Here is a 27284-nt window from a genome sequence, read left to right as displayed (position 1 = left end):
TGTAATTTGGGAGAGGGGAGTGTGCAGCAGGACCTGGGTGTCCTTATGCACCAGTTGCTGAAGGTAAGCATGCAGGTGCAACAGGTGGTAAAGAAGGCAAATGGGATGTTGGCCTTCATTGCGAGAGGTTTCGAGTACAGGAGCAGGGATGTGTTGCGGTTATACAGAGCCTTGGTGAGACCACACCTAGAATATTGTGTCCAGAGCCAGGGGTCACAGTCTGAGGATTTGGGGCAGACCATTTAGGATGGAGATGAGGAGACATTTCTTCACCCAAAGAGTGGGGAGCCTGTGGGATTCATTACCACAGGAAGCAGTTGATGCCAAAACATTGAATGTGTTCAAGAGGCAGCTAGATATAGCACTTGGGGCGAATGGGATCAAAGGTTATGGGGAGAAAGCAGGATTAGGCTACTGAGTTGGAGATCAGCCATTATTGTGAAGAATGGCAGAGCAGGCTGGAACAGCCGAATGGCGGCCTCCTATACTGTGTACAGCGATCCCTTGGGACTGATCGAGGCACGGTTGGAGAGTTGACCCTCCCAATGCTCTTCCCTCAACCAACATCAGATAATGATTGGGTACATGGGTTTTATTAAAAATTCTTCACAGGCTGATTATGGGAATCAATGTTTCCTACATAACACCATATAAAGTGTTTAATCGTCTGTTAGTATTTATTGGGAATGTCTTATTGTAAGCTAAGTCTTTATGGAAGGGCTGAGCTGCCTGTAAACAATTAGAATGCTCTTTTCTCAGGGTTTCATGAAAGCTAAAGGCTACCCTGACTCTGTGAACATCGAGATGGAGAATGATGGAGCGGAGTCTGCTGTATTCAGGCAGCTCTTCCTCAACTGGACGACAAAATATCAAACCTTTGGCATGGGCAAAGCTCACAGTGTTGGCAAAATCGGTACGAGCTCGGGTTGGAGGGGTGGTGCAGTAGTCAGTGTGGGAGGCTGAAGGGTGGCAGAAGGGCGAGAGACTGAGAAGGAAAGACTGAGGGAATGTTTTGGGGGTGAGGGGAGACTGAGGAAGGGGTGGAGTTGTGGGGAACACTGAGGAGAGTGATCTGCGAGATCAGTGAGGAATCTGGGGGTGTGCTGGGTAATGATGGGGGTGGGGGGAGCGGGAGAAACGGAGATGCAGACTGAGGAGAGTTGGGGATGGTTTGGTGATGGGCAGGTGGGGATGGTGGAAGGACAGGGTTAGGACCGGGGTCAGGAGACTGAGGGCCATGAAACAAATCTGAAGTGAAACGAATTGTTGAGCTAGGGGGAAAAGGCAGGAGAATGGGACTTGATCAACTGTTGCAAAGAGACAAGATGGGCCAAATGACCTGCTCCAAAGTCTGATTATCTAATGCCCTTGTTTTCCAGCCAAGGTGGAGCAGGTGAAGTTTGATGCCATGGAGATGCATGCCAGGCCTGACGTAGCAGCCCGTGAGAGGATGGTGGACGATGGCTCTGGTGATGTGCAGGTACCCTTGTACCTACCCACATTCTCACATGATCGACTCGGTTGACTTTTCAAATTTTCTTTCCTGTTTGAATCCTTCAATGGCCTCACCATCTCTCTGAGCCCCCTTTTGGCCCTCGGATCTCTGCTGTGCTCTCCACCCACCAAGCCCTCAAAAATCCTCATCTTTATTCATCACGCCACTGACACTGAGCCTGCCTGGCATCTGGGTTCTAAGCTCTGAAATTCCAACCCTCTTTCTCTGCAACTTAAGACACACACCTTCTAACTAAATACTTTTGCTAATTACAGCTCAGAACAGGCTCTTTAGCCCATGTTATCTGCATTGACCATGATGCCATTCTAAAGTAATTCCATCTTTCTGTATCTCTCTATTCCCTGCCTGTTAATATCTGTTTAAATGTCTCCTAAACATCGCTGTTGCATATGCTTCGACTCCCTCCCTCTGGCAGCATGCTCCAGACAAATACTACCCTCTGTTTATTACAAAAAACTTTCCTTTTATGTCCCCTTTAATGTTTCCCCCTCACCTTAAACTTATGACCCCTAGTACTAGACATTTCCACCACTGGGGGGAATAACAGTTGAGATATTCACCCTGTCCACGTCCATCATAATTTTAACAGGTCACCCCTCAGCCTCGGATGTTCTAGTGAAAACAATCCAAGTTTGTCCAAACTCTCCTTACAGGTAATACACTCCAATCCAGACAACACCCTGGTAAATCTCTTTTGCACCCTCTACAAAGACTCCACAGCCTTCCTGTGGTATGGTGACTAACAGGGACAAAGCAGCCCACTTGATCTGGCACCATATCCACAAACATCCCTCCCCCATCGATAGTAGCAGTAGTGACCAGTTCCCACAAGGACAGGAGCAAAAGGTAGAAGGGGGGGAAAAATATTCAAGCACTCCATCCAAGTCCCTCACCATCCTGACTTGGAGATATCTCGCTGTTCCTTCGCTGTCGTTGGGTCAGAATCCTGGAATTCCTCCCTAAGGGCATTTTGGATCAACCCACAGCACATGGACTGTAGCAGTTCAAGAAGGCAGCTCACTAACTTCTGGAGAACGATGTGGAATGGGTGATGTGTGGTCCTGTCAGCTACACCAACATTCCCTGAATAACATTTTTTCTTTAAAAACTCAAAGGTACCGTTATAAAAATAAGGTCTCATCTTGTCATGATCACAGGCCTCAACACTGGCACACGAAAAGATCTAGTGAAGAAGTTATCAGCCTGTGAATACCTGGGACATGGGTAAAAGACTGAGGTTGCTTTTCCAGATCTCTGGATCAGCCAGTTTTCAGGAACAGCATGGGAATTCTTTAGATTTCACTTTTCAGTTTTATTTGGCCACATTCCTATTCCTTCCATCTGTCCTCAGCAGCCCCACTCAGCCTCCAAAACAATCTGATTTTAGATAGGCTGTTGCCTGAAGTTCCTTGCACCTTTTATGATGCTGAAACCCAGACACTGCACTCGGAGTTTGGTGGGTGGTGGTGGTTGGAGGGGGGGGGGGGGGGGGGGGGGGGTGGTGGAAAGAGGGTCACTTGCTTAAGAAGCAGCAAACTTGGGAATGTTGAGCTGGTCCAATGTTCAATGTCTGACTGACTGGCTTGATGTGCAAAGGTGCTGAACCATTTTCCTCCTTCCCTTAAATTCTAGACTCTGTAAGTAATCTCCTCCCTCTGGTGTCTATGCTCGAAATAAACTTTTAGGGGCGATTGTACCATTACTACACTATATCACTGGATTAGTAATCCAGGAGCTCAGGTAATACTTTTGAACATGGTTTCGAATCCCACCACAGCAGCTGGTGGAATTTTTTAAAATTCATACCAACAAGGAGCAGGATTATGTCATTCAGCCCTCTAGCCTGCTGCACCATTTAGTAAGATCAGACAAACCTCAAATCCACATTCCAACCTCCCTCTGATAACCTCTCACCATCTCTTATCAAGAATCTATTTGTATCTGCCTTTTTAAAAAAATTCTGCTTCCAACATCTTTTTTCAGGGAGCGTTCTGAAGAGACTCAACCCTTGAACAGGGGAAAAAGAACAAATCTTCCTCACCTCTATTTTTAAAATAGGTGACTTCTAATTTTAAACAGTGACCCCTAATTTTTGATTCCCCCAAAAGGGGAAACAGCCTTCCAATGCCCACCCAGTCAAATCTGCAGATCGTGTATGCTTCAATTGAGTTGCCTCTTGCTGTACTCCAGTGGACACAAGCCCAGCCTGCCTAACATTTCTTCATAAGATCATCTCGCCACCAACTCCCACCCCCATACAAGGTATTAGTCCAGCAAACCACCTCTGAATTGTTTTCAATTCATTTACATCCTTCCCTAAATAGACTGATTCTATACACCATATTTCAGATGCGATCTCATCATAATCTCCCTACTCCTGTATTCAATTCCCCTCATGATAAGGGATAACATTCTACTATTTTTTTCTAATTACTTGCATTCTAGTTCTTTCTGTAGTTCATATGCTGGGACACCAGATCTCACTAGATAACGTGCTTTCTGTTTTTATTTCGGTCATTACTATGGTTACTGTTATCTAGGCATGATATCAGCATGACATCATTCGTCATATTGTGTATCAGCTTTGGTAAAGCCTGCTCTCTCTGGTTCCGGAATGTGCTGTTCCATGAAATTAATCCAAAAACCCATTTGAACTCTGTGTATCTAGGCCACCTTTTTTTTTGCCTTTTTCTGAAGGAGGGTCTAGGCGCGAAACATCAGCCTTTCCTGCTCCTCTGCTTGGCCTCCTGTGTTTATTCAGCTCTTCACTTTGTTATCTCCTTTTTTTGGCCATGTGACTTTTCTATTTAATACAGATTAAAATGGCTCGTTATTATCACTGTCTTTCTGACAAGCTCTCATTATTTCTGCCCTTTGTTCTCCATGTGGGCACTGTCAGGAACCTGGTACACCCCTCCCTTAAGTGACTCCTTGTCATTTTCTTTTCACTTCTACCTAGACCATTTCTACCACCGCTTCCTGACCTTTGATCATCTCTCTATCTAATTTACTAATGTCATCATTGAATAATAGAGCTACTCTTCCACCTTTTGTATCAGCTTCCTAAATCTCCTGTTCTCTTCAGTGTTCAAGTACCAACCCGTGTCATGCTAACATTTTATATCATACTTATTTATTCTATTAACAATTCTGGAATTGAAAGCTAGTACCAACATCAATTATTAGGAAAATCCATCTGGTTATCTAGTTTCCCTTTAGGGAAAGAAATCTAGAACATAAAACATTATAGTGCAGTACAGGCCCTTCGGCCCTCGACATTGTGCCGACCTGTGAAAACAAACTGAAGCCCGTCTAACCTACACTATCATCCATATGTTTATCCAATGACCATTTAAATGCTCTTATGCTCTTAAACTTGGCGAGTCTACTACTGTTGCAGGCAGGGCATTCCACACCTATACTACTGAGTAAAGAACCTACCTCTGACATCAGTCCTATATCTATCACCACTCAATTTAAAGCTATGTCCCCTCATGCTAGCCATCGCCATCCGAGGAAAAAGGTTCTCACTGTCCACCCTATCTAATTCTCTGACCATCTTGATCACTTTTGCTTCTTTAGCTCGTCTGGCAAACATGGTGACTCCAGACCAACACCAATTTAGTTGCAAGTGCCCTCAGAAATGGCCCTAGTGAGACAATCCATTTTGAAATATTAGCCTCTGGATGCCAGCCACTTTGAGGCTGTGGTTGAGGTAGTTCACTGCTCCCACTCCTCTATACTCATTTCAAACAAACTTTAACTAAGTTTACAGCGCCTCATGAAATGAAAATCAAAAAAGATTGCCAGAAACTTATCAACATTTGAATTGAAATGTCATTCCTGGAGGGGAGGATACACTCCAGCCCCTGTGGTGCCCACCAGTCTTTCAAGATTGTGCCAATGGATTGGCATGATCCTTCCCCATGGATATCAGAGCATGGGCAGAACCACACAAAAAGGGCCGGTAGTTGTGTGAATCCTCCTTTCTATAGAGTAAGAACTTACTTAATTACCCGTAATAGAGGACAGTTGGCCAGTGAGTCTTAATGAGAAGAAGCAGTTGCCTTGAGTATTGAATTGGTCCAAGTAACATTAACTGATTTGGCACTTTTACAACTATCAGGAGCCAGAGATGCTCCATCTGTCCCGACTGGGACCATGTGCCATACTGCCTGACTCTCCTCCAACGTGTGTGTGCCACCAGTGAATTGGGTGGAGTTAGCACAACCTCAACATGAACTCTTTCAGAAGCAGGCCAGGCAGCCTCTTAGGAGCAGGAAAGCTAACGTTTTGGGCCTGGACCCTTTTGTGCTCCCATGATGCTGCTTGGCCTGCTATGTTCATCCAGCTCCACATCTTGGATTCTCCAGCATCTGCAGTTCCTATTATCTCTTTCAGAAGCATTATCTTGTGCTACAGCTCCCCTCAAGCTTTTCCTTCTCATTTAACATTTACACATTCAGGTATATAACTATTTTTACATTTTACCTCTGGCCCATCTTACCATTTTAAGAGATAATGGGAACTGCAGATGCTGGAGATTCCAAGATAATAAAATGTGAGGCTGGATGAACACAGCAGGCCCAGCAGCATCTCAGGAGCACAAAAGCTGACGTTTCGGGCCTAGACCCTTCATCAGAGAGGGTCTAGGCCCGAAACGTCAGCTTTTGTGCTCCTGAGATGCTGCTTGGCCTGCTGTGTTCATCCAGCCTCACATTTTATTATCTTACCATTTTAAGGTATGTTTAAGAGGTAGGAGGCTTAGAGGGGATGTGAGGAATATCTTTTTCACTCAGAGGCTGTTTAGAATCTGGAACACACTGCCTATAAGGGTGGGAGAAGCAGAAATCATTTGTGATAGCCCTTAGTAAAGTGACTAAATTAGTTCAGCAGTGTTCTCCCCTGGCATCACACACTGATCATTCAATACAGAAGACCAAATAATATTAAAGTTAGCTCCTTGCCACTAGGACAGCGAGACCCTGTCTGAAACTAACTAACTGTGCACCCTTTAAATCAAGAAGGAAGCTGAACCTAATCTTGCAGTGAAACTGAAACTCCCTCCTTTTCTCTTTGCTATAACCAAACTGATCTGTTCTCAGGTATGGATCATTGAGAATCTGGAATTGGCCCCAGTGGGGACAGACATGTTCGGACATTTTTACAGTGGAAACTGCTACCTGATTCTATACACCTACACTGTCTGTAACAGGATCCACTATCTCCTCTACATCTGGCAGGTTTGTATTACTCTGCACTCCTAGACTTAGCCTGGGAGTGGTGAACAAGCTGGAATGTAATAAAAGGAAAATACTGCTGATCTGATATCAGAACAGAGTGCTGGAGAAAAGGCTTGTCCAGCAGCATTTGTGGAGAGTGAGATACGGAGCTAATCTGAGGCTACTGAAGGGTTTGCAGTATAGAATAGCAAATACCGAGTGAGCTACAGGCTGGATTAGCCAAGTGATTTGGGTAATTGTGTTGTATTGGAAGAGAGTGAGTTTCAGACTGGAACCTAATCAAGAGGGTTTTGGGGTTTTAGATATAGAATCACAGATTTCCAGGAATGTTTGAGACTGGAATCTCATCAAGGGGTTTGAGGGAATTAGGGGATATTGGTAATTTTGAGCATACAAACTATGCATTGAGCCTAAAAGAGCCTGTCTTTACTGAGCTGCACTTACTTTCGTTACAATCATCCTTACAAGCAAACTCCCACTACAATGTCACCTCTGAGGTGTACTAACCCAATGCAGCAAAGTTCTGCTCCATCAATGGCCCCAAGCAGGAGAGTAGATGCCTCCTGAGAGAGGAAGACAAAGTTAGGGTAATCCCCCAAAATTGTTAAGGAGAGTCTCGGGGTGGGGGGGGGGGGAGGAGAAAAATATCAGATTAAAGGAAAAAGCAAAAACTTTCTTCTAAATTTCTTTTGAATGTTTCTCAAGATTTTTTTTCCTCTAAAATCAGAGAACAAGGTGCTAGATTGTTTGTGGTAGAACCTCCTGAAGTAGATCTAACCAGAGTTAGACACTGCAGAGTAGAGAGTGCAATCTCAGTAGCTCAGGAGCCAGCTGATGTGATTAAATGGTGTGTTTATATTGCTGAACTTAAGTAAAGTGACATTGTAAACTGGCCATGCTTTTCGGAGAGCAGAAACACATTGGCATTACTAAGGAATTAAATGATTAAATCATAATTTGGCAGTACTGAACTAGAGTATTTCTCAAAGTTTTTCATCTTACACTCATCAGTGTAATTTGCAAGAATACCAATTTGGGGGGGAAAACCAGCATGTGTGCCCATTTCCATCAGCACCCTTAAGGCCATTCGGCCTTTTGAGACAATTAAGCTCATCATGGCTGATTGCCAACCTAATTCCACACATTACCCTGCCTTGTTCCATGTCCCTAAATATATTTGAATCTCAAAAATCGACTAATCTGATTTTTAAATCTTTTCAATTGATCCCGAATCAACTATGGTTTGCAGGACACCCCTTCAAAAGCTTGACCAGTCTTTGCTTCAGAAGTGACTCTGAATTACACATCTGAAAGATCTGGCTGAAATTCCTGAACAACAGCCCCTAGTCCTGGACTCTGCAGCCAGTAGCTTCTCACGTGTTCCCCTTAATGCCTCCTTAAAATTCATCAAATTACACCTCAGTTTTAAATCGTAGGTAATCCTCATCTGTGTAAAGCTTACTACACAGAATTATGGCGTGACATCATTGTGGAAGTGGGGATCTGTTTCTTTTTAAATGGCCCTCACCATTGACCCGGGTTTGGTCTGCCTTCCTGATGTCGCATAGATGTAGTGGTGGGCTTTTCTCTTTCCTGACGATGGGATATTTGTTGGCTGCTATAACATATGGAAGAGACGTGGTTAAGAGATTGCTGAAGGATTCGTTGGATTTTTATTATAGTTCCTGATCTCTACATCTAGAAGACTGTCAGGCACATGTGCCTGAGCTCAAGATAAGCAATTCAGATGTAAATTGTAGTACACTTTCTTCAGCATGTCATGCTGCAAAGAGGATTCTGTAAGATGGGGAATGAGGCATTTTTTAAAACCAGGTCACGTGAATCTGCAACATATCATGATCCTATTGATCCCGGTATGTTGCACGCTGGCCCTGTGCTGTAATGTAATGTAATAAATGAGTGTGGGCTTGCAGCATGATCCACTACCCTTGTTCATCTTGTATTCTGGTGATATTTTTAACCAATGTTGTGACATGTGGGGCAAGTGAGAAGTTAAACCTTCTGGCCCAGAGATAGCGATGTTACCACAGGAGCTTTTTCTTGTGTTCTTACGTATTTTCTGAGTGAAGGGCATCTCATGCTTCAGTAAAAAACTCAGTTCATTTCACTGGGTTTTCCTCCGCTTACTTTCTTCCAGGGTTCTGATGCCAGTCAGTCTGATGTTACTGCCTCAGCCTATCAAGCCGTTCACCTTGATCAGAGCTACAATGGAGAACCTGTTCAGGTCCGAGTGACGATGGGGAAAGAGCCACGTCACCTGATGGCCATCTTCAAAGGCAAACTCATTGTTTTTGAGGTAACATGGTGAGGTGTGGTCGGTCTTTCTGTGATAAGACAGCCCAGAGGCAGCGTCTGTTGAACTTCCATTTTGCACCTCTCCCCGAACACCCACTCCCCAAACTGACCTTTAACCCCCACAAATAACAAGGTGTGGAGCTGGATGAACACAGCAGGCCAAGCAGCATCTTAGGAGTGGGAAGGCTGACGTTTTGGGCCTAGACCCTGCTATGTTCATCCAGCTCCACACCTTGTTATCTCGGATTCTCCAGCATCTGCAGTTCCCATTATCTCTAACCCCACAAAGCCTTTATGCCATAAAGACATGTATATTGAATGAGCTGCCAGAGGAAGTGGTGTAGGCTGGTACAATTACAATATTTAAAAGGCATACGGATGTACATGAATAGGAATGGCTGAGGGATATGGGCCAAATGTTGGTGAATGGGTCTACGTTAATTTAGGATATCTGGTTGGCATAGACAAGTTGGGCCTGTTTCTCTCGCTCTCTCGCTCTCTCGCTCTCTCGCTCTCTCGCTCTCTCGCTCTCTCGCTCTCTCGCTCTCTCGCTCTCTCGCTCTCTCGCTCTCTCGCTCTCTCGCTCTCTCGCTCTCTCGCTCTCTCGCTCTCTCGCTCTCTCGCTCTCTCGCTCTCTCGCTCTCTCGCTCTCTCGCTCTCTCGCTCTCTCGCTCTCTCGCTCTCTCGCTCTCTCGCTCTCTCGCTCTCTCGCTCTCTCGCTCTCTCCTTCCCCCCCCTCTGGGACACCAGTAGCTCATTGCGTCTGGGAAACTAACATTGACCATTTTTTTAAGAAAAAAGTTCATTGCCAGTCATGGCAACACCCCCTGAAAGATTTAAAAAATATCAGATGAAGCTCCTCTGCTGTAGGGATCACGGACAACACATCCCGGCCCCACAATAACCGCCCAAAGAGGATCCCCCTCGTTCTCACACACCACCCCACCAACCTCCAAATACAACGCATCATCCTCCGACACTTCCGCCACCTACAATCCGACCCCACCACCCAAGACATTTTTCCATCCCCACCCCTGTCTGCTTTCCGGAGAGACTAGTCTCTCCGTGACTCCCTTGTTCGCTCCACACTGCCCTCCAACCCCACCACACCCGGCACCTTCCCCTGCAACCGCAGGAAATGCTACACTTGCCCCCACACCTCCCTCACCCCCATCCCAGGCCCCAAGATGACTTTCCACATTAAGCAGAGGTTCACCTGCACATCTGCCAATGTGGTATACTGTATCCACTGTACCCGGTGCGGCTTCCTCTACATTGGGGAAACCAAGCGGAGGCTTGGAGACCGCTTTGCAGAACACCTCCGCTCGGTTCACAATAAACAACTGCACCTCCCAGTCGCAAACCATTTCAACTCCCCCTCCCATTCCTCAGATGTCATGTCCATCCTGGGCCTCCTGCAGTGCCATAATGATGCCACCCAAAGGTTGCAGGAAGAGCGACTCATTCCGCTTGGGAACCTTGCAGCCCAATGGTATCAGTGTGGACTTCAAAGCTTCAAAATCTCCCCTCCCTCTACCACATCCCAAAACCAGCCCAGTTCTTCCCCTCCCCCCACTGCATCCCAAAACCAGCCCGGCTCGTCCCCACCTCCCTAACCTGTTCTTCCTCTCTCCTATCTTCCTCCCCTCCCACCTCACGCCGCACCTCCATCTCCTACCTACTAACCTCATCCCACCTCCTTGACCTGTCCGTCTTTCCTGGACTGACCTATCCCCTCCCTACCTCCCCACCTATACTCTCTCCACCTATCTTCTTTTCTCTCCATCTTCGGTCTGCCTCCCCCTCTCTCCCTATTTATTCCAGAACCCTCACCCCATCCCCCTCTCTGATGAAGGGTCTAGGCCCGAAACGTCAGCTTTTGTGCTCCTGAGATGCTGCTTGGCCTGCTGTGTTCCTCCAGCCCCACACTTTGTTATCTCGGATTCTCCAGCGTCTGCAGTTCCCATTATCCCTGATCATGGACTATTGGTTGTTTCACCAAGGTTGTAATCCAGACCCCCCCAAGGTCATGTTCTGGGGACATGGGTTCAAATCCCAGCATGGTCAATGATGGAATTTAAACTCCGTTAATAAATCTGGAATTGAAAGCTAGGTTTAGAGATGGTAACCATGACGATCATATCAATTGTTATAAAAACACATCAGTTTTGTTGATGGATGGAAGGAAATCTGTCATCTTTACCTGGTCTGGCCTACATGTGACTCCAGACTCATGGAGTCTCTGCCCTCTGGCTTGATCAGCCATTACGATCAGTTCAAGGGAAACTGGGGATAAGCAACAAATGCTGATCTTGTCAAAGACACCCACATCCCATGAATGGGGGTGTGGGGGGGGGTGATGGGGAACCCTAGGTCATGTCTTTTTTTCCACCTGTGGGTTCAAACTGTTCCAGTATATTCCTGGTCAATATCCCATGGTCCATTTAAATGTCAGTTTATTACAAACTCTCCTACCATACCCCGTCCCATTGTGCCATCCGCACCCCCAGCTCCACTCCCCAACCCTTGTATTTGTTGACCTGCACTGGTTCCTAGATCCTCAAAGGTGAGACCACACTTGCTTTAGCTGCAGAACACTGTTCCTTTTAGAGTGGGTGTGCATTTTGAAAGAAGTCACAATGATGGCACCTGTTAAGGAAACTTGAACGGTTTGTGTTTTTTTTGCCCCTCTGTAGCAAAGAGAAGGCTGACCTTTTGGAGATGTTGCCTCTAAGGGCTGGGTTGTTTGGTTGCTGCAAAGCAGAGCTAAGAGGTGACTCACTGGTTAACACTGCTGCCTTAAAGCCCTAGGGACCTAGGCTCAATTCTACCCATGAGCAACTATCTGTGTGGCGTTTGCATATCCTCCCGTGGGTTTCCTCCAGGTGCTCTGGCTTCCTCCCACAGTCCAAAGATGATCAGGTTAGGTGAATTGGCCGTGCTAAATGCAGGATTAAGGGAATAGTGTGGGTCTGGGTGGGATGCTCTTCCTGGGGGGGTGGTGCAGACTCAATGGGCCAAATGGCGCCTCTCTGCACTGTAGGGATTTTAGGATTCTGTGAAAAATCAAATTTTCATTTGGGTGAGATCAGAAGGGGCCATCAATAGAAGATAAGCAGAAGATCAGCTTTTTTGCTCCTCTCCAGTTGCCCCATGAACTAAATGGCTTGCTCTGCCATTGCAGAGACAGTTAAGAGTCAACCACATCACTGTGGGTCTGGAGTCACAAGCAGGCCAGGCCAGGTGGGAATGGCAGATCTCCTTCCATCCACTAATGAAGCAGATATATTTTTACAACAATCCACAACATTGTTATGGTCACCATCACTAAACCTAGCGTTCAATGTGACATTTATGATGAACCATTTTTACAAGGACAGTGGTAAGACTGGAGTGCAGTTGGGGTGAATAAAACAGATTTAATTGAGGAAAGAAATCAATAAATACAAGGAGGAAAGGAACAGTGTGGAGGATAAAGGCCACCGTCAATCTGTTGGAGCTGCAGGCCTTTGTTCTGTGCTGTAACCACGAGGTGACCTTTCACTTTCACCGGGCAATGTCTGGAATTCTCTTCCTATGCTGTCGGGGTCCTTCCACCACATGAGCTACAACAGTTCTATAAAGCAGCCCATCAACACTTAACCAGAATGACTGGAGATGGGCACAAACAGTGACCAAAGGTGAGAATTAATTGTACAGTAACTTCCCAGAAGACGAGCCAGTGGACGTGATCTAATTGGATTTCCAAAAGGTTTTTCACAAGGTTCTGCACTGGATGCTGCTAAATAAGATAAAAGCCCATGGTGTTAGGGGTGAGGTACTGGCATGGATACAGGATTGGCTGACTGGCAGAAGGTAGAGTGTGTGGATAAAGGAGTCTTAGTCAAGATGGCAGCCATGGACTAGTGGAGCTCTACTAGGTCAGTTTTGGGGCCACAGCTATTCATGTTATACATTAATGATCTGGATGGAGGATCTTGGACATGGTGGGGAAGCGCACAAAGAAGTTGCAGATGCAACGCAAAGTGTGTGCTTATGCAGTTCGGTAGGAAGAATAGAGGTTAAACTACTCTCTAAAAGGGGGAAGGCTTTGGAAATCTGAAGCATAAGTGGACTTGAGACTCAGCAGGTGGGTGAATGAGGGTGAGAAACATCAGCCATGATAGAATGTCAGAGAAGGACCAATGGGCCAAATGGCCTGATTCTGCTCCTGTACCTCATGGTCTAGGAAGCAGTGAATGTCTAAGCAGATTGCCCTCATGTCCTCTGAGTAAAACCTGGTGTTCAGGCTAGCCCCAAAACGATGCCAAATGTCCAACGTTGGTCGGTACCAGCTCCAGGAATGAGTGATTATAGATCAAGATGAATGCTGACACTCTCAAACCCGAATTGTTTGCCCATGTGACCCAAGGCTGGAGTTCCACTCCAGCTTGTGAGATATCTGTTCCAAAGTTGATGTTACCGTGATTGTGTCTGAGCCAGTTCTACCTGTTGGGATAATGGGTTGGCTTTCTGGGATGTACGTGACAATTCTTGTATTTTTGCAGGGGAATGCCTCCACGGATAATAGCCATGAGAGCAAGGCCTCTGTCCGCCTCTTTCAGATTCGTGGTGAGAGAGAGTACAATACCAAGGCCTTTGAAGTCCCAGCACGTTCTTCCTCCCTTAACTCCAATGATGTCTTTGTGTTAAAAACGAGCGAACGCTGCCTCCTATGGTATGGGAAGGTGAGAACTCTTCAAACTCATTGGGCAGCGCCACTGGGATCCAGCAACTAATCCTATGCTTGCCTTATAATGTGCTGTAATCCACTCTGACCACAAGCTGAAGCAAGTTTACAACATGGCAATAAAGTGTGAAGCTGGATGAACACAGCAGGCCAAGCAGCCATTATCTCTTTACAACATGGCATGCTGGCCTGTAAATGTGTTGGGGTGTATAGTGGGTAAAGGGGGAGAATTCAGAATTACTGTAACAACTGGCCTCATAGCTGGATATAAAAGTAGCTAAGGAATGGATTTCTTCCCTATCCCCTTAGAGGGCTGTGGAAGCTCAATCTGAGTATTTTGTAGTGATTGTAATGAGGTCAGTCAGGTGGACCTCATGGAGTATCTGTCTCATGGGCCAGATTAACAGCCCCAATCAGGGAAACCTGGCTGACAGATCTGAACTGGGGTGTCAGATGTTCTGCCCACTCAACAAGCTGACTGAGGGAGCTGGATCAGTGTCAGGACTCTCCATGTATAAATGAAGGGTGACCTGGTGACAGTATACCAGCCTCTATGGCTTTATTTCAATGTTCAAGACAGATTTCCAGAGGCTAAAGGCATTTGCAAGGGAGAGAGGAAAATGTCATTGAGGTAGATGCTCAGCCATGATGTAATTGAATGGTGGATTAGGTTTGAGGGTCTGAATGGCCCATGTTCTGAAAGGGTGGGAGAAGGAAGGAAAAGTTTTTTATTTCTTCTCTCTGCTCTTTATGACTCTTTTTGTGTTACAGGGATGCTGCGGTGATGAGAGAGAAATGGCTAAGAATGTGGCTGATGCTATCTCCAGGGGGGACAAGCAGAACGTGTGTGAGGGCCATGAACCAGCTGAGTTCTGGGTATCCCTTGGAGGGAAAGCGCCATACGCCAACAGCAAAAGGTACGTCCCCCGCTGAAGGAAAGGCCAGTCCGGTCATAATTGGCAAGTGGCTCCAAAGAAATCATGCTGTCTGTTTGCATTCATGGCCTCACTGCTTGTGACACTTCACTCAAAGAACAAAGACTAGCACAGGGACAGGCCTTAGTGAGATTTTGTTGTTTGGGTTGTGGATTCAGTCATTATTTGCTCACTGAGCGGGCTGTTCTGTGGTGTGCGGATGTTTCATCACCAGTCTAGGCAACATCATCAGTGCGACCTCTAATCAAAGCATTAAGTGTTCTGCTCCTTTCTGAATTTATTTGATCCTCCAGTGTGGTGGGTCTTGTCACTTCCAGTTCTGCTTTGTTTAGCAGTGGTCTGTATATGGGGTGTGTTTGTTAATGGAGCTCTGTGTTGAGATCCAGGCTTCTAGGCCCTTCAGCCCACCAAGCCTTTGCTGACCCATGCCACTTCTCTAAACTAAAAACATTCTGCATCTACACAGTATCCTTTTATTGCCTGCAAGTTCAGGAGCGTCAGAGGCTGAGGTGTGATCGTATAGAGATTTATAAAATTACGAAGGGTGTGGATAGGATGAATAGCCAAGTTCTTGTCCCCAGGGTAGGGGAGCCCAATTCCAGAGGGAACAGGTTTTGGTGAGAGGGGAAAGATTTAAAAGGGACCTCAGGCAACTTTTTCACGCAGAGTGCATGGAATGAACTGCCACAGGAAGTGATGGAAGTTGGTACAATTACAACATTGTATGAATAGGAATGGCATGGGGCTAGATTAATTTAGGATACCTGGTCAGCACGGATGAGTTGGACTGAACTCAGGCCAAAGGGTCGGTGGTCATGGTGTACATCTCTTACTCTATGTATCTATCAAAATGCCTCTTAAACACTGTTGTATCTGCCTCCACCACCTCCTTTGTCAGTGCTTTCCAGCACTTACTACCCTCTGTTTTCAAAAACAAAATTTGCCTTTCACATTTTGCTTAAATAGAACATAGAACAATACAGCGATGCTTCACTTTTTATCTCTTTACTAGTAACTAACATTTTTATCCTGAGGAAAAGATTCTGACTATCCATTCCATCTGTGCTTCTCATAAGTTACAACTTCTATCAGGTCGCCACTCAGCCTTTGACATTCAAGTGAAAACAAACCAATTTTGTCCAATCTCTCCTCGTGGCTAACACCCTCCAAACCAGGCAACACTAGATAACCAGGTGGGGAGCTGGATGAACACATCAGGCCAAGCAGCATCTTAGGAGCACAAAGGCTGATGTTTCATGCCTAGACCCCCCCCTGTCCAGAAATGGAGGAGGGGAAGGGGTTTCTGAAATAAGTAGGGAGAGGGGTAGGCGGTTAGATGGATAGAGGAGAATATAGGTGGAGAGGAGATAGACAGGTCAAACAGGCAGGGATGGAGCCAGTAAAGGTGAGTGTAGGTGGAGATGTAGGGAGGAGACAGGTCAGTCCAGGGAGGACTGACGGGTCAAGAGGGTGGGATGAGGCTAGTTAGGTAGGAGATGGGGTTGGGGCTTGAGGTGAGAGGAAGGGTTAGGTTAGGGAGGTGGGGACAAACTGGGCTGGTTTTAGGATGCAGTTCGGGGAGGGGAGATTTTGAAGCTGGTGAAGTCCACATTGATACCATTGGGCTGCAGGGTTCCCAAGCGGAATATGAGTTGCTGTTCCTGCAATCTTTGGGTGGCATCATTGTGGCACTGCAGGAGGCCCATGATGGACATGTCGTCTGAGGAATGGGAGGGGGAGTTGAAATGTTTCAAGACTGGGAGGTGCAGTTGTTTATTGCGAACCAAGCGTAGCTGTGCTGCAAAGTGGTCCCCAAGCCTCCGCTTGGTTTCACCAATGTAGAGGAAGCTACAATGGGGACAGCGGATGCAGTACACCACATTGGCAGACGTGCAGGGCTACCTGTCGTGGAAAGTCATCTTGGGGCCTGGGATGGGGGTGAGGGAGGAGGTGTGGGGGCAGGTGTAGCACTTCCTGTGTTTGCAAGGAGAAATCCCAGGTGTGGTGGGGTTGGAGGGGAGTATGGAGCTGACAAGGGATTTGCGGAGAGAGTGGTCTCTCCGGAACGCAGACAAGGGTGGGGAGTGAAAAATGTCTTTGGTAGGGTCAGATTGCAGATGGTGGATGTGTCGGAGGATGATGCGTTGGATCCAGAGGTTGGTGGGGTGGTATGTGAGGAGGGGGGGGATTCTGTTTTCGTGGTTATTGCGGGGAGGGGGTGTGAGGGATGAGTTGCGAGAAATGCAGGAGACACGGTCGAGGCCGTTCTCGACCACTGCGGAGAGGAAGCTGCGGTCCTTGAAAAATGAGGACATCTGACATATTTGGGAGTGGAATGCCTCCCCCTGCAGGGGATGCGGCGAAGGAATTGGGAATAGGGGATGGCATTTTTGCAGAAAGGTGGGTGGGAGGAGGTGTATTCGAGGTGGGTGGGTTGAAATGGATATCAGTTTCCAGGTGGTTGCCAGAGATGGAGACAGAGGTGTCCAGGAAGGTGAGGGATGTGTTGGAGATAGCCCAGGTGAACTTGAGGTTGTGGTGGAAGGTGCTGGTGAAGTGGATGAACTGTTCGAGCTCCTCACGGGAGCATGAGGTGGCGCCGATACAGTCATCAATTTAATGGAGAAAGAGGTGGGGTTTAGGGCCAGTGTAGCTACGGAAGAGGGATTGTTCCATGTAACCTACAAAGAGGCAGGCATAGCTTGGGCCCATGCGGGTACCCATGGCCACCGCATTTGTCTGTAGGAAGTGGGAGGAATTGAAGGAGAAGTTTTTGAGTGTGAGGGTGAGTTTGGCTAAGTGGAGGGGGACTGGTTGGGCCTGCGGGACAGGAAGAAGCGAAGGGCCTTTAGGCCATCTGCATGGGGAATGCAGGTGTATAGGGACTGGACGTCCATGGTGAAAATGAGGTGTTAGGGACTGGAGAATTGGAAGTTCTGGAGGAGGTAGAGGGCATGGGTGGTGTCACGGACATAGGTAGGAAGTTCCTGGACCAAGGGGGAGAAGATGGAGTCGAGTGGTGGAGATCCAGCTCTACACCTTGTTATCTCAGATTCTCCAGCATCTGAAGTTCCTACTGTCTCTGAAACATCCCGTTTCTGTGCTCTCTTCAAAGACTCCTCATCCTTCTGGCAGTGTGGTGACCAGAACTGTAGACAATATTCCAAACATGGCCTGAGTGAAGTTCTATACAGCTGATACCCGTGTACGCCACAAAGATCAGATTATGGGTTGGGATCCCACCTTATAGAATTGAGCAGGTAATCCATAACTCCCATTGCAACACAGAAAGCTGGATCCACTGGATCTTTGTGTGGCATCTCAGAAGTAATGACCAATTGGCTTTTTCGGGCAACATAAACAATCCCATGGCCATCATCTTGAAGAGGAGCAAATGTTTCTGTGGTGTCCAGTATTGATCATTCACCATCACTATTGTTATTATAGAGCCGAGAGAGCCTGGCCATTATCACATTGCAATTTGTGGGAGCTTGCTGTGCATCAATTGGCTGCTGCATTTCCTGCATACACCAATGACCGTCCTTCCAAAGACTTTCATTGACATTAAAGCTGAATGGCCTCTTCCTGTTCCTTTTGAGAGTAGGAGGAACATGGAGCAATGGTTTTATTCTGTAACAGAGGTGGCTAACATTCTGATTGTTGTCAGTAACTCTTTTATTTCAGTTTACAAAAGGAAAATGAGACTGTCGTCCCTCGCCTGTTTGAATGCTCCAACCAGACTGGGCGTTTCATTGCCTCGGAGATCGTGGACTTCACTCAGGATGACCTTGATGATGAAGATGTTATGCTTTTGGACACCTGGGAACAGGTTTATGAAAAGAATAATTCAAGCATCAAATCTGTGTTCTGTAATGTTTCACTGTGCAATCAAAATAGGTCCCAGTTCCTGGAAATTTTTGGATATAGAAGTAGATTCCATGGTTGCGTAACAGTACAAACATAGAACGTGATGGAATTCCATGTCCTCTTGCTCACAACAGATCAACAGTTTTGTTGGGGTGGGGGGTGGGGGGGGGGGGGGGCGTGTTGACGCTGAGAAAGTGGATAGGGTATTCCATGATGATCTCAAGGGTTGGCAGAATGGGTTTGATGGACTGAATGGCCTTCGTCTATATCATGCCTCCATCCAGTATGCCTCATGAGAAGGTAAAGGCGGGATCAAATTTTTTTTAAGTGGAGATAAATCAATTCTCAACAGATGTAGGGATCAAAGATTATTGTGGGGTAGATGGGAATGTGAAATTCAGAGCACTAAAAGATTTGCCATGATCTTATTGAATGGCAGAGCAGGTTCGAAGGGCTGAATGGCCTATGCCCACTCCTAATTTGTGTATGATTCATAGCCAATCTTTCTGTGGTAGAGATGAGGAATTTGATGGCACTATTTGGTCTGATTGCTTTAAGCTGAGCATGATCCTTCTCCCATCATAAATTCACTTCTTCAGAGAAGGGTCACTAGATGCAAAGTGATAACGCACTTTTTCACTCTGCGGGCACTGCCAGATCTGCAGAGGTTCTCTGGCTATCTCTATTTTTGTTTCCAATCTTTGTAATCTGCAGTTATTTGTTTTATTATATTGGTCCTTCCAGCTCTGTCAATGTACCACATGGAATGGACAGCCCCAGGAATAAGTCAATTAGACCAACTGGTTAATGCCAGTATAAGAAGTAACAAAGTGTGGAGCTGGATGAACACAGCAGGCCAAGCAGCATCTCAGGAGCAGGAAAGCTGATGTTTCGGGCCTAGACCTATGCTCAATGTACACCTCTTGCCATCATTCCCAACTCATCTCATCACCTTATCCTTAATTGCTTTCCCTACCTCATTTTTATCCAGCCTACCCTTAAATGCAATGACCCACTCCCTGTGGGAGCGAGTTCCACATTTCCTAGTTAAAGAATTTCTCATCAATTTCCTATTTGGATTTATCACTGACTATCCCATTTAATTGGTCTCTAGTTTCTGATGGGCCCACAACTTCCCCACTCAAAGCAAAATGCTGTGAATGTTGAAAGCCTGAAATTTGAAACAGAAATCTGTGGGGAGAGAAATAGTTAATGTCTCAAATTCAGTTTGTCTCCTTTATTTGGGAGTCGCCAGAGCTGCAGAATTTCTTCAGCATTTTGTCTTTTTACTTAACATCATTCTCGCATCAATCCTGTCAAACCCCTTTGCAAGGACCCCTCTTGGGTCATCATCTTCACGGTTCTCTCTAGGCAAGCAGTCTAGCTGCTTCCAATGAATTGGTGCTTGGAAGTTAAATGTTCTTGCTCCTCTTTTTCCTCTCCCTCCCTCCCCCCCCCCCCCCCCCCCCCCCCACCATGCCAGATTTTCCTGTGGATCGGCAATGGGGCCAATGAAAGGGAGAAGAAGGATTCTATTGTCCTAGCACAGGAGTACCTCAACACCCATCCAGCCACCCGTGACCCTGCCACTCCAATAGTGATTGTCAAGCAAGGTTTTGAGCCCCCAACGTTCACTGGCTGGTTCATGGCCTGGGACCAACATCTGTGCAATGTAAGTAGGTGGGGTCATATGTGTGTTTACAGGACACTTTATTCCCCAGCTAGATCAGGCTGTACCTAAAAAAAAAAAAACATGTTTGTACAACACAAGGCAAATTATACGTTGGTATTTGTGTGTTGTGATCCCAGCTGAACGGACTGCTGGACCAGTTTAATGTCAGAATAAAATCTGGCTTAAGTAGGGTTTGTTTTTAAGAGGTTAGTTGAAGATCATGAGACTCAAACACATTATCAAAAGGTTGCATATATTTTAACACAAAACAGAATATGACAGAAATAAAAACAAACAATCTAAATATAGAAGAGAGAGATAATGGGAACTGCAGATGCTGGAGAATCCAAGATAATAAAATGTGAGGCTGGATGAACACAGCAGGCCAAGCAGCATCTCAGGAGCACAAAAGCTGATGTTTCGGGCCTAGGTCTAAATATAGAACACTGTTAGAATGATATTAAAACACAGAGCAAAACAAAGTTTCATTATTCCTGACATTATCTCTTACAGAAATGCAAACCCACAAGTTGCAATTTCTATCTCAACTCTTTAGGGCTCTATTTAATTGACTCCTGACAGATTCTTTCCCATTGACTGACTATCCCAAGATTTTCCTGAAGATAATTTGACAATTCTTTCCCAAGTCTATCAATGTAAAATCTTCCACACTGAGAGCCTGTACATTTTCCATTCTAACCTTGCAGGTTTGTAACCAAACTCTCTCCTGGTTTGGAAGTTTCACAAACTAAACCTGAGGTGCCTAAGTTTTCCCTGAATTTTCCTGTCCTCCTGTTCAGTGAGAAAGCAAAACACATTTCTGACCCCAGTCAGGCCTCTGAACTGCCCCCAAAGTATTTTCAATCTCTGGATTTTCTGAATAAAAACTTATCTAGATATTCTGAATTGAAAATGGGCTAATGGCTTTTGATGTTTACTCACCTGCAATAAATCACCACAGCATAAACATTTTTCTAATAACACTGTCAGCTTCTTCAGAAACTTGATTTTTGGGCAATACCGCATGAGTTCACTGTTTTGGAAGGACTCTCTGACCCTGAGATAGTAGGAACTGCAGATGCTGGAGAATCTGAGATAACAAGGTGCAGAGCTGGATGAATACAGCAGGCCAAGCAGCATCAGAGGAGCAGAAAGGCTGACATTTCGGGCCTAGACCCTATTTCAGAAATCGGGGAGGGGAAGGGGGTTCTGAAATAAATAGGGAGAGGGGGGAGGCAGATAGATGGATAGAGTAGAAGATAGGAGGAAAGAAGACAGACTGGTCAAAGAGGCAGGGATGGAGCCAGTAAAGGTGAGCGTAGGTGGGGAGGTAGGGACGAGAGAGATCAGTCCAGGGAGGACGGACAGGTCAAGGGGACAGCATGAGGTTAGTAGGTAGGAAATGGAGTTGGGGGCTTGAGGTGGGAGGAGGGGATCAGTGGGAGGAAGGACAGGTTAGGGATGCAAGGACGAGCTGGGCTGGTTTGGGATGCAGTAGGAGGAGGGGAGATTTTGAACCTTGTGAATCTCACATTGATACCATTGGGCTGCAGGGATCCCAAGCGGAATATGAGTTGCTGTTCCTGCAACCTTTGGGTGGCATCATTGTGGCACTGCAGGAGGCCCAGGATGGACATGTCTAAGGGATGGGAGGGGGAGTTGAAATGGTTCACAACTGGGAGGTGCAGTTGTTTAGTGTGAACGGAGCATAGGTGTTCTGCAAAGCCGCCTCTACATCGAGGAAACCAAGCGAAGGCTTGGAGAACACCTGCGCTTGGTTCGCACTCGGTTCGGATCTATTGTCAATCATTGGGAAAAACCTATCTGGTTCACAAATATCCTTTAGGTAAGGAAATCTGCCATCCTCACCTGGCTAGCCTACATGTGACTCCAGACCCACAATGTGGTTGACTCTCGATTGCCTTCTGGGCAATTAAGGATCAGTATTAAATGCTGGTCCAGCCAGCAATGCCCTCATCCTGTGAATGAATAAAACATCTGGTGAATCGAGAACCAGGGGGCACTGTCTCAGAAAATTGGACAAGCCAGTAAGAACTGAGATGAAAGGGAATCTCTTCATTTGAAGAAGAGTGAATCTTTGGAATTCTGTTCCCGTAGAGTGCGGTGAAAGCCCAATCATTTGAGTAAGCCTGGGACAGAGATTGATAGATTTGCATTACTAATAACATCATGTTCCCATAGTATCCTGTCCCTGGTGGTTTCTCTATACAGACTAGGAAAGTGGGCATCATTGGCTGGATCAGCACTTATTGCCCAAATCTAACTGCTGCCATAGAAGGTGGTGAGTTGCCTCCCTGAACCGTTGCTGTCATGTGCTGTAGGTAGACCCACCACACTGATAGAGAAGGATTCTAGGATTTTGTCCCAGTCACACTGAAGGAACGCTGATACATTTCTAAGTTGCTGCTGCCCCTGTCCTTCTAGATGTAGGTGGTCTCGAATTTGGAAGATGTTGTCTCAGGGAGCCTTGGTGATTTTGTGCAGCGTATCCTGTTGGTGGCGCACACTGCGGCTACTGTCAGTGGTGGAGGGAGTGATGTTCTTGGGGTGTGGTGCAAAATCAAGTGGGAGTTGTTTCATCATGGATTGTCACCACACCGTAGGAAGAATGCGGAAGTTTACCAGGAGGTTGCCTGGAATGGTGTAAGGTGGAGGTTTCCCCATGTCTCTGCTACCCTCTTCTAAATGGAAGTGGTTTTGGGCTTGGAAGGTGCTGAATGGCAGCCAGAGCAGGCTTGAGGGGCTGAATGACCACCTCCTATGTTCCTAACGGAGGAATTTCTGTTCTTGGTTCTTGTTTCAGGTTTCCAGCATCTGCAGTTCTGTGTTTTATTTCACTTGTTGGTATGTTGTGATCTAGGATTTGCTGATTGAAAAGGGCAGTTGAAGCAGAGTCAATATCTATCTCAATTGAAATTGGAAACCTATTTTAAAGAGAGGCTTTGGAGGACTAGGGAGGAAGATCGAGAGAGTGGGTTTTTTGGATAGCTGAGAGCTTGCATGGGCATAATGGCCACCTCCTGTAATGTTAGACGTGATGAACATTCTTTTAATGAACATCAAAGCAGCCAACAATTTCTGGGAGAATGTAACTGAAAGAATAGAACTTACATTTCTATAGTGATGTTCGTGACCTCAGGATGTCCTGAAGCAGTTTGTCAGTTTAATATTTTTGTTCCCTGAAGTCAGCCCCCACAAAGATGGGGCATTACATTGGTAATATCACTTGACCAGTAATCCAGAATCCCAGTTTAAGGTAACAAGGTGTGGAGCTGGATGCACACAACATGCCAAGCAGCCTCATGGGAGCAGGAAGGCTGACGTTTCGGGAAGGGTCTAGGCCCGAAATGCCAGCTTTCCTGCTCCCGTGATGCTGCTTGGCCTGTTGTGTTCGTCGAGTTCCACACCTTGTTATCTCAGATTCTCCAGCATCTGCAGTTTCTACTATCCCAGTTTAAGGTTCTGGGAATGGATCCACCATGGCAGATTAAGAAATTTAAATTCAATTTTTAAAAATCTGGAATTAAAGACTTGTGTAACAGTGACCATGAAACCAGAGTCAATTGTAAAAAATCTACTAGTTGACTAGTATCCTTTTTAAGGAAGGAAATCTGCCATTTATTGTATGGTCTGGCCAATATGTGACTCTAGATCCACAGCAATATGGTTGATTCTTATTGTCCAGAGGGCAATTAAATGTAGCATAGCTACTGGCCCCCTCAGTCCTGAATTTAATATTGGGATTAATATTGCTCTTATTTCAACAGTGGCCTTGAGGCCTGTGAAGGCAAGCCTCAGTTTAATGTCTGTGCTGAAAGACAACACCTTTTGACAGTGTGGCACTCCCTCAGTAAAGCAATGAGACTGGTGTGAGAGATCTGGGCTTCTAATGTGCTCATTTCCTTTTCCTTTTTCTAATTCTTCAAGGATAGAAAAAATGAAGATTTGAACGTGGAGTTTGATTCTCAAGCTGTTGAAGAGCTGATCACAGTAAGCAAAGTTTTTCTTTTTCCCCCACTGGAAAACATCAGCTGGGGTTGAGGTTTCTGTTCACTGTATAACATGACAATTTGAATATTTATGTAAGGAGTCTTTTGCTCTAATTTCTACAAAACATTCAGCAGCACCCATACAGCAATACATGCCCCTTTCATCCTCTCGGAGGATGTCAAGGACTGGGTAAGTGTACAGAGATTTTCTGAAGTGGTATCAAGCCTATGAGGCCCTTCAGACAAGTGTGGCTGCAAATGACGGGGTTGCTGTTGAGGACAGAGGGTTAAGAGGAGATTTTAGAGGTTCAAAATCACAACAGCGTAAAAGCAGTTCGCAGTTTCAGAAGACCCAGACCTGAAGGAAAAAAAAATTGCAGGGTGATGGGGTGGAAAAGGCACGAATTGGATAGCTCTTTCCAAGGATGATTGATTGGATGAATGGCTTCCTTTTTCTGTAAAGTTATAATTCTGGCTGGACTGGAGCCTGTTGCTCCTACTCTACTGTGCTTAGGGGAGAGGATGGAGTAATGATAGATTCAGTGGGCTAGTATTCTAGAGGATCTGGCTGTTTCTATGGGGACTCTGATTCAAATCCCATCTTGGGAACTGGGTGAAACTTGAGTTTAGCTCATTAGTCTGGAATATTGAGAGAGTCACCGTTACTGGGACCAAGGTGACAATATTGGTCGTTGTAAAAACCCAGCTGGTTCACTAATGCGGGATTGATGGGAATGTGGTATAATCCAATCACAGGATTTTACCGAATGACAGTGCAGATTTGAGGGGCCAAATGGCCGACTGCTCCCAACTTGTGTTCGCTGTCACACTGCCCATTAAGCTACAAAATTGCTACAGCTTTTCTTAATATTGGATTATTTCTATTCAAAACCACTCCTTCTATCTCTCTTCTCCCCGCTTTCAGGATATGAAGACTATCCAAATTTCTCTGAGTTACAATAATGCATCATCAGCTAAAGAACCTCTCCAGACCTACCCAGCAGAGCAACTGATTAATAAGTCGGGTGAGGAACTGCCTCAAGGAGTGGATCCTACACGGAAGGAGGTGAGCCAGACAAAATTGGTGGATTTTATCTTTGTCGTAGAGTGCCCAAGTGGGGGTATGTGTGCTCACTGGCACTGCTGATTCTGATCCTAGCATTGGCGTGACAGAAAAGCTTGCAAAAAGGAAATGAAGGTTGGTAAGAAAAGTTTTTGATATTGCAGCTTGTGCTTGTAGCTGGTCCCAGTGGGAGATCTGACATGCTATGTTATGTTCATCTACTTCATGTCATCCTCTCATACCAACTGCAACTGCCCTGTGCCATCTTTATCCCCCCTGCAGTGAGGAAACAGGCCCTTCGGCCCCACAATTCCACACCGACCCTTGGAGCATCCCACCCACACCCACCCCCCTATAACCCACACACCCCTGAACACTACGGGCAATTTAGCATGGCCAATCCACCTAGCGGTCCCCTACATCGCTGTGTAAAGTGCTTTTAGATGGTTCACCCACCAAGTACGGCTAACTTCTTGCAAAACATGACAATATTATAGATTCTAATATTAGTCCACTGATTGGAATCCATAATAGCAAGTTTAAGAACCATAGAATCCCTACAGTGTGGAAACAAGCCATTCAGCCTGACAAGTCCACACTGCTCCTCCAAACAGCATCCCCATCATCCAACCGAACTTCGGTTGACCCCTCTTTCTGTTTTCCTCTACGTTTTTGTGCTGGCTGGTTAGCTCCGACAGCTGGCTAAAAACTGACAGAACTGCGGATGTGGTAAATCCAGAACAAAAACAGAAGTTGCTAGAAAAGCTCAGCAGGTATGGCAGCATCTGTGAAGTTGGCGGGGGGGGGGGGGGGGGGGAAGTCAAGAGTTAACATTTTGGGTCTGGTGACACTTCCTCAGAACGGAAGGCTCACTGGACCCGAAATGTTAACTCTCTGACTTCTTTTCTTCACAGATGCTGCCACACCTGCTGAGCTTTTCTAGCAACTTCAGTTGGCTGGCTGTTAGGTTTGCAACGTGAAGAGATGCAAATAATGCAGGTTCGATTCCCGTATCAGCTAAGGTCACCACCTTTTCAAACTTGCCTTGGGTAAAGTGAGATATTGCTAAGATCTTGTCCGTTTTCCCCTAATCACACAGGAGTACCTTTCAAATGAAGATTTCCTGATCGTTTTCAATATTTCAAGAACGAAATTTAATGCAATGCCAGAGTGGAAACAGAGGAACCTGAAGAAAGAAAAGGGTTTGTTTTAGGGAGACAAACAATAAAGCAGCTCTTTTTTTTTAAAAAAACACTATTAATTCCAAACAGTGTTTGACTTGAGGGCATCAAAATCTGTTTGGAAAGAGCCATTGACTTTTATTTAATACATACCCTGAGACAAATCAGTAAATGCTTGTTTAGGTTGCTGTGTGAGAATGTGGATCAGCTGATTTCTTCTTTCGCCTCCATTGCTGAATTACTGTAAACTTCTTTGTTCCTGAACTAGCTTTGTATCTCAGTTGAGATGTGACAACTGCAGTTCCAAAATCAGGAAGCTCTGTAGCGATATCTACTGCAGAAACTCCATTCGTTACAGGTAGAACTGTTTCTCAGCTGTACAGGGAAGAACAAAACTTTTTGGGGGGCAGATTAGGGACACAATAGAAATTGCTTTTGGTTCTTTAAAGTTTGTTCATTTAAATTCTGCATAATCTTCCATTCTGGATGAACTGAGACACATCTTAAAATTCAGGCCTTGACTTGAACTGCTGTGGAACATCTTTTAGAAAGAGGCTGTTTTTGCCGGTATGTGCTAAAATAGCACTTACTTTGATTGTCATTACTGACAAAATGTCACTTGCTTCTCCATTTTCCCCCTATCTTTCCCTCTGGTGATGTGGGTGTTAATTCATTTCAACTTCCAAATGTGCACGAGATGTATTCACGTGAGTTGTCCACAAATAAAAATTAAATGATTCCTGCAATGTGTT

At 45.8% G+C, this 27284-nt stretch overlaps 1 protein-coding gene across 1 annotated transcript in view; it reads left to right on the top strand.

The window, feature by feature from the left end:
* LOC125454514 (villin-1-like) overlaps positions 1 to 27270 on the top strand; it is a 73601-nt gene extending 46331 nt beyond the window's left edge. The window contains exons 10-20 of the mRNA XM_059647578.1: positions 760 to 913; positions 1380 to 1480; positions 6622 to 6759; positions 8918 to 9076; positions 13623 to 13802; positions 14576 to 14721; positions 18424 to 18568; positions 20090 to 20278; positions 24227 to 24289; positions 25214 to 25354; positions 26451 to 27270. Coding sequence (XP_059503561.1) covers positions 760 to 913; positions 1380 to 1480; positions 6622 to 6759; positions 8918 to 9076; positions 13623 to 13802; positions 14576 to 14721; positions 18424 to 18568; positions 20090 to 20278; positions 24227 to 24289; positions 25214 to 25354; positions 26451 to 26564 — 1530 coding nt within the window. The 3' untranslated portion in view covers positions 26565 to 27270. The remainder of the gene's footprint in view (positions 1 to 759; positions 914 to 1379; positions 1481 to 6621; positions 6760 to 8917; positions 9077 to 13622; positions 13803 to 14575; positions 14722 to 18423; positions 18569 to 20089; positions 20279 to 24226; positions 24290 to 25213; positions 25355 to 26450) is intronic.
* The last annotated feature ends 14 nt before the right edge of the window (positions 27271 to 27284 follow it).

This window comes from Stegostoma tigrinum, chromosome 7 (assembly GCF_030684315.1).
Source record: "Stegostoma tigrinum isolate sSteTig4 chromosome 7, sSteTig4.hap1, whole genome shotgun sequence".
Classification (NCBI taxonomy): domain Eukaryota; kingdom Metazoa; phylum Chordata; class Chondrichthyes; order Orectolobiformes; family Stegostomatidae; genus Stegostoma; species Stegostoma tigrinum.
The sequence above is the reverse complement of the archived record's forward strand: the minus strand, read 5'-3'. Positions and strand labels throughout refer to the sequence as shown.